General features: G+C 34.8%; 1 protein-coding gene and 1 non-coding gene across 2 annotated transcripts; both read right to left on the reverse strand.

Moving 5' to 3' along the window:
* Positions 1 to 1,221: 1,221 nt before the first annotated feature.
* Positions 1,222 to 1,653, reverse strand: LOC112818499 (T-complex protein 1 subunit alpha-like). The gene has a single exon (XM_025865629.1). The coding sequence runs from the start codon at positions 1,651 to 1,653 to the stop codon at positions 1,222 to 1,224; it is 432 nt and encodes a 143-aa protein (XP_025721414.1).
* A 308-nt stretch (positions 1,654 to 1,961) lies between these two features.
* On the reverse strand, positions 1,962 to 2,086 carry LOC112834634 (small nucleolar RNA SNORA20). The gene has a single exon (XR_003210973.1). It is a non-coding gene; the product is annotated as a small nucleolar RNA SNORA20 (small nucleolar RNA).
* Between the last annotated feature and the right edge of the window lie 4,010 nt (positions 2,087 to 6,096).

Raw genomic sequence — 6,096 nt, forward strand, 5'->3', positions numbered from 1 at the left:
TCTATGCCTCTAACATGGGAGCAGCCAATTAATAACAAAATCAAAGAAACACATCAACAACAATACAATAAGTAGGGGACTTTAACAACACCCTCCCTGAAATAGACAGATCATCCAGGCAAAAGATCAACAAGGAAATAAAAGCTTTAGATGACACACTGGACTGGATGGACTTCACAGATATATTCAGAACATTCCATCCCAAAGCAACAGAATACACATTCATCTCTAGTGCCCATGGAACATTCTCCAGAATAGATAACATCCTAGGTCACAAATCAGGTCTCAACTGGTACCAAAGATTGGGATCATTCCCTGGGTATATTTAGACCACAACTTTGAAACTACAACTCAATTACAAGAGGAAAGTCAGAAAGAACTCAAATACATGGCGGCTAAAGAGCATCTACTAAAGAATAAATGGGTCAACCAGGAAATTAAGGAAGAATTTTAAAAATTCATGGAAACCAATGAAAATGAAAACACAACTGTTCAAAATCTTTGGGATGCTGCAAAGGTGGTCCTAAGAGGAAAATATATAGCAATACAAGCCTTTCTAAAGAAACAGGAAAGGTCTCAAATACACAACCTAACCCTATACCTAAAGAAGCCAGAGAAAGAACAGCAAATAAAGCCTAAACCCAGCAGGAGAAGAGAATTAATAAAAATCAGAGCAGAAATCAATGAAATAGAAACCAAAAGAATAGTAGAACAGATCAATGAAACTAGGAGCTAGTTCTTTGAAAGAATTAATAAGATTGATAAACTCCTGGCCAGACTTATCAAAAAGAAAAGAGAAATGACCCAAATAAATAAAATCATGAATGAAAGAGGAGAGATCACAACCAATGCCAAAGAAAGACAAAAAATTGTAAGAAAATATGAACATCTATATGCCAGTAAATTAGATAATCTGGAAGAAATGGATGCATTCCTAGAGATGTATCAACTACCAAAACTGAACCAGGAAGAAATAGAAAACCTGAACAGACCTGTAACCACTAAGGAAATTGAGGCAGTAAGCAAAAATCTCCCAACAAACAAGAGCCCAGGGCCAGATGGCTTCCCAGGGGTATTCTACCAAACATTTAAAGAAGAATTAATGCCTATTCTTCTGAAACTGTTCCAAAAAATAGAAATGGAAAAAATAGAAATACGAATACTAATAACAGACAAACTAGACTTTTTTTTTGACAGCTCATTATTTTTAATGTGCAATACTCAAGGTACAAGATAATGGCATCTAATATTGTTATCAATCAAAGAAATCAGCTCTGTCATCAGGGCTCCTGAATGAAGAACATCTTCATAACCTCCATGCTTATCTTTGTTTTCCATGTATAATTTGATAAGATCATCAATTTGAAGAATGGTAATTGAAGCTTCTGTCACAAATTTCAAACTCTTAACTTTCTCTATGGTTTGTTCAAATACCCCTGCTTGTTTGTTCTCTCGAGGTTTACCACTGACCAAATCAAGACCAATCCATTTGAGATATTTGCATTCTGGGTTAACTTGAGCCTCATTATGGAAAGCTCTTAACTTTGCAGTGAGATCTGTGGAGTTTGGAGCAGCATTAACTGCCAGTGTGTTAGGAATAATAAGAAAAGATCTTGCAAACTCCGCAATAGCAAGCTGTTTTTGAGACCCCATGCTGGTTGTTTAGTTTTCAAGGTATATGGAAGGGGCTGCTTCTATAGCATCCCCACGTGGAACCACGGATTTTGACTACAAAACTCTCTTCAAAACACAAAAAGCATCATGTAAATAGCTCCATCTCATCGCATGTAAAACCATTTGCCCCACATAAGATAACTGATGCAGATGTATAAGTCTTAGTGCTATTTTAAAAAATAAAGTGAAATTCTTAAATCAACATTTTTATAAAATCAGCCTATATAGAAATTCACCATAATCACCTTGACTGAATCCTGCTTACATGGTTCATTCAGACATAAAAGCAATATCTGGACTTCACAGAAGAGATGAAATTGTTACTCCAACTCCATTTACAACAGCCTAATATTGTTCTCTCCCATGTGTATAACTGCTTACTAAAAGACTAGAGCAGCAAATCAATGGAAAGGGACAAAATAAACTTTAACAAGAGACAGAGAAGGACACTATATAATAATAAGGGGGACAATCTAATAAGATATAACAATTGTAAATATATATGTACCCAGCATGAGAGCACCCAAATACATAAAGCAGTTAATGGCTAACATAAAAGAACTAATCAATAGTAATACAATAATAGTGGGGGACTTTAACATCTCACTTACATGAATGGATGTGAATTGATCATCCAAACCAAAAATCAACAAGGAAAGAGTGGCTTTGAATGACACATTGGACTAGATAGATTTAACAGGTATATTCAGGAAATTCCATCCTAAAACAGCAGAATACACATTCTTTTCAAGTGCAGATAAAACAATATCCAGAACATATCACATATTAAACCATGAAACAAGTTGCAACAAATTAAAAAATAGTGAAGTTATATTATGAGTCTTCTCTGACGACAACTCTATGAAACTAGAAATAAACCACAAGAAAAATCTGAAAATAGCACAAACACATTAAGGTTACATAACACACTAGTAAACAACAAATGGGTCAACCAAGAAATCAAAGAAGAAATCAAAAAGTACATGGAGAGAAATGAAAATGAAACTACATGGTCCTGAATCTTTGTGATACAGCCAAAGTTAAAGAGGGAAATTTTTAGCAACATAGGCTTACCTCAAAATGCAAGAAAAATCTCAAATAAACAACATAACCTTATACCTAAAGGGGCTAGAAAAAGAAGGACAAAACCCAAAACCAGCAGAAGGAAGGATGAGAGCAGGAATAAATGATATAGAATCTGTTTAGTTTCTTTCAGTTTTTTTTAAAACAAAACAAAACAAAACATAATAGAACAGATCAATGAGACCAGGAGCTGGTTCTTTGAAAAATCAACAAAATTGGGGTACCTGTGTGGCTCAGTTGGTTAAGTGTATGCCTTCAGCTCATGGGATTGAGCCCTACTTAGGACTCCTTGCTCAGTGGGGAGCCTCCTATGCTGCTCCCCCTGCTCATGCTCTCTCTGTCAGATAAACAAAATCTTAAAAAAAAAATCAAAAAAATTGATAAAACTTTACCAGATTCATCAGAGAGAGAGAGAGAACTCAAATAAACAAAACCACAAATGAAAGAGGAGAAATAACAACTGACACCATAAAAATACAAATGATTGTAAGAGAATGTTATTGAAAAATTATATGCCAATAAATTGGAAGACCTAGAAGAAATGGATAAATTCCTAGACACAGATAACCTAAAATAATGAAGTAAGAAGAAATAGACAATTTGAACAGACTGATTATCAGTAATGAAATTGAATCAGTAATCAAGAAACTCCCAACAAACAAAAGTCCAGGACCAGAGAGCTTCACAAGCAAACTCTACCAAATATTAAAAGAGTTAATACCTATTCTTCTCAAACTATCCCCAAAAATAGAAGAGAAAGGAAAACTTTCACATTCATTCTATGAGGCCAGCATTACCTGATAACAAAACCAGATAAAGACACCACAAAAAAAGAAAATGGACCAATATCTCTGATGAACATACACGCAACAATTCCCAACAAAATATTAGCAAACAGAATCCCAGAACACATTTAAAAAAAATCATTCACCACAATCAAGCGGAATTTATTCCCAGGACGCAAGTGTGGGTCAATATTTGCAAATCAATCAAGATGATACATCACATCAGTAAGATAAAGGATAAAAATCATATGATCATTTCAATAGATGCAGCAAAAGCATTTGACAAAGTACAACATCCATTCATGATAAAAATTTTCAACAAAGTAGGATTTAGAGGGAACATACTTCAACATAAAGAAGTCATACATGAAAAAAACCACACCTCAAGGTTTATAGCAGCAATGTCCATAATAGCCATACTATGGAAAGAGCCAAGATGTCCATCAACAGATGAATGGATGAAGCGAATGTGGTATACATACATAATGGAATATTATGCAGCCATGAAAAAAAAACCCGAAATCTTGCCATTTGCAATGAAGTGATGGAACAAGAGGGTATTATGCTAAGCTAAATAAGTCAATCAGAGAAAGACAAGTATCAAGATCTCACTGATATGAAGAATTCTTAATCTCAGGAAACAAACTGAGAGTTGCTGGAGTGGTGGGGGGTGGGAGGGATGGGGTGGCTGGGTGATAGATATTGGGGAGGGCATGTGCTATGGTGAGCACTGTGAATTGTGTAAGACTGATGAATCACAGACCTCTACCTCTGAAACAAATAATACATTATATGTAAAAAAAAAAAAAAAAAGATAGTAGGAAGGGAAAAATGAAGGGGGGGCATTCAGAGGGGGAGACGAACCATGAGAGACTATGGACTCTGAGAAACAAACTGAGGGTTCTAGAGGGGAGGGGGTGGGTTAGCTGGTGATGGGTGTTAAAGAGGCACATATTGAATGGAGCACTGGGTGTTATATGCAAACAATGAATCATGGAACACTACAGCAAAAACTAATGATGTAATGTATGGTGATTAACATAATAAAATAAAATAAAATAACCAAATCTAATATACTCAATAGTGAAAAAGTAAGAGCTTTTTCTCTAAGAGCAGGACTAAGACAAGGATGTCCATTCTCACCATTTTTATTCAACATAGTACTGGGAGGTCCTAGCCACAGCAATCAGACAACAAAAAGAAAAAAAGGCATACAAATTGGTAAGAAAGAAGTAAAACTTTTGGTATTTGAAGATGATATGATACTATATATATAAAAGTCCTAGAAGAGAGCACAAGGAGTAATTTCTCTGACACTGGCCTTAGCAACATTTTTTCTAGGTATGTCTCCTGAGGCAAGGGAAATACCTCCATTTGAAACAACATGGGTGGATCTAGAGAGTATAATGCTAAGTGAAATAAGAAAGACAAATACCATATGATTCCATTCATATGTGGAATTTAAGAAACAAAACAAACAAGGAGGGGAAAAAAAGAGAGAGAGAGAGACAAACCAAAAAAACACACTCTTAACTACAAAAAACAGATGGTTACCAGAGGGGAGGTGGGTGGGGGAATGGATGAAATAGGGGAAGGGGATTAATTGTACATTTATCTTGAAGTGCACTGAATAACATATGGAACTGTTGAATCAATATATTGTACACCTGAAACTAATACAACACTGTATGTTAACTATAGTGGAATTAAAACTAAATTTTAAAAAATAAATAAATAAAAATTAAGCTATGGAATAATTTACAGTATTATTTCATTTTTATTATACATAATTATTTTTAGGGCACCTGGGTGGCTAAGTTGGTTAAGCATCCGACTGTTGATTTTGATTCAGATCATAATCTCAGGATTGTGAGATCAAGCCCCACATTAGGCTCCCTGATGGGCATGGAGCCTGCTTCAGATTCTCTCTCTCTCTCTCTCTGCCCCTCCCCCCCTCAGAAAAATTATATATATGACTAGAAAAATGCTTGGAAGGTTATACTACAAAACACTAACTTTGGTTATCATTTGGTTATAGGATTACAGTTTACCTTTATTTTATTTATACATTTGTATTTTAAAAACATTCTTATAATGTCCAATTTTCATTTTTATATAAATAATATATTAATATTTTACTTAATAGATCAAAAATTATTCTAAAAGAAGTAGCACCTGGGCCTTAACATTTATAATACACAGGCCCTTCAAATTATATTGAGGTCCTTAGCAGGAATAATACAAAGTATAAGTTAATATTTTCTTATACTTAGAAACATGATATCAGTTCTTTGCTATATATGTATCAATGAATTTAAAACAGATAAGTGGATAAAGATGTGGTTCACATATACAATGGACTATTACTCAGCCATCAGAAAGGATGAATACCTACCGTTTGCATCGACATGGATGGAACTGGAGGGTATTATGCTAAATGAAGTAAGTCAAGCAGAGAAAGGCAACTATCATATGGTTTCACTCGTATGTGGAACATGAGGAATAGCGTGGAGGACCACTGAGGAAGGGAGGGAAAACTGAATGGGAAGAAATC

This window comes from Callorhinus ursinus, unplaced genomic scaffold (genome assembly GCF_003265705.2).
Source record: "Callorhinus ursinus isolate GAN/ISIS: 27379988/994484 unplaced genomic scaffold, GSC_fseal_2.0 scaffold1, whole genome shotgun sequence".
In the NCBI taxonomy this organism is placed as follows: Eukaryota; Metazoa; Chordata; class Mammalia; order Carnivora; family Otariidae; genus Callorhinus; species Callorhinus ursinus.

Excerpts from the sequence above, each read along its gene's own strand:
- LOC112818499 (XM_025865629.1), bottom strand. The coding sequence starts at position 1,653 with ATGGGGTCTCAAAAACAGCTTGCTATTGCGGAGTTTGCAAGATCTTTT.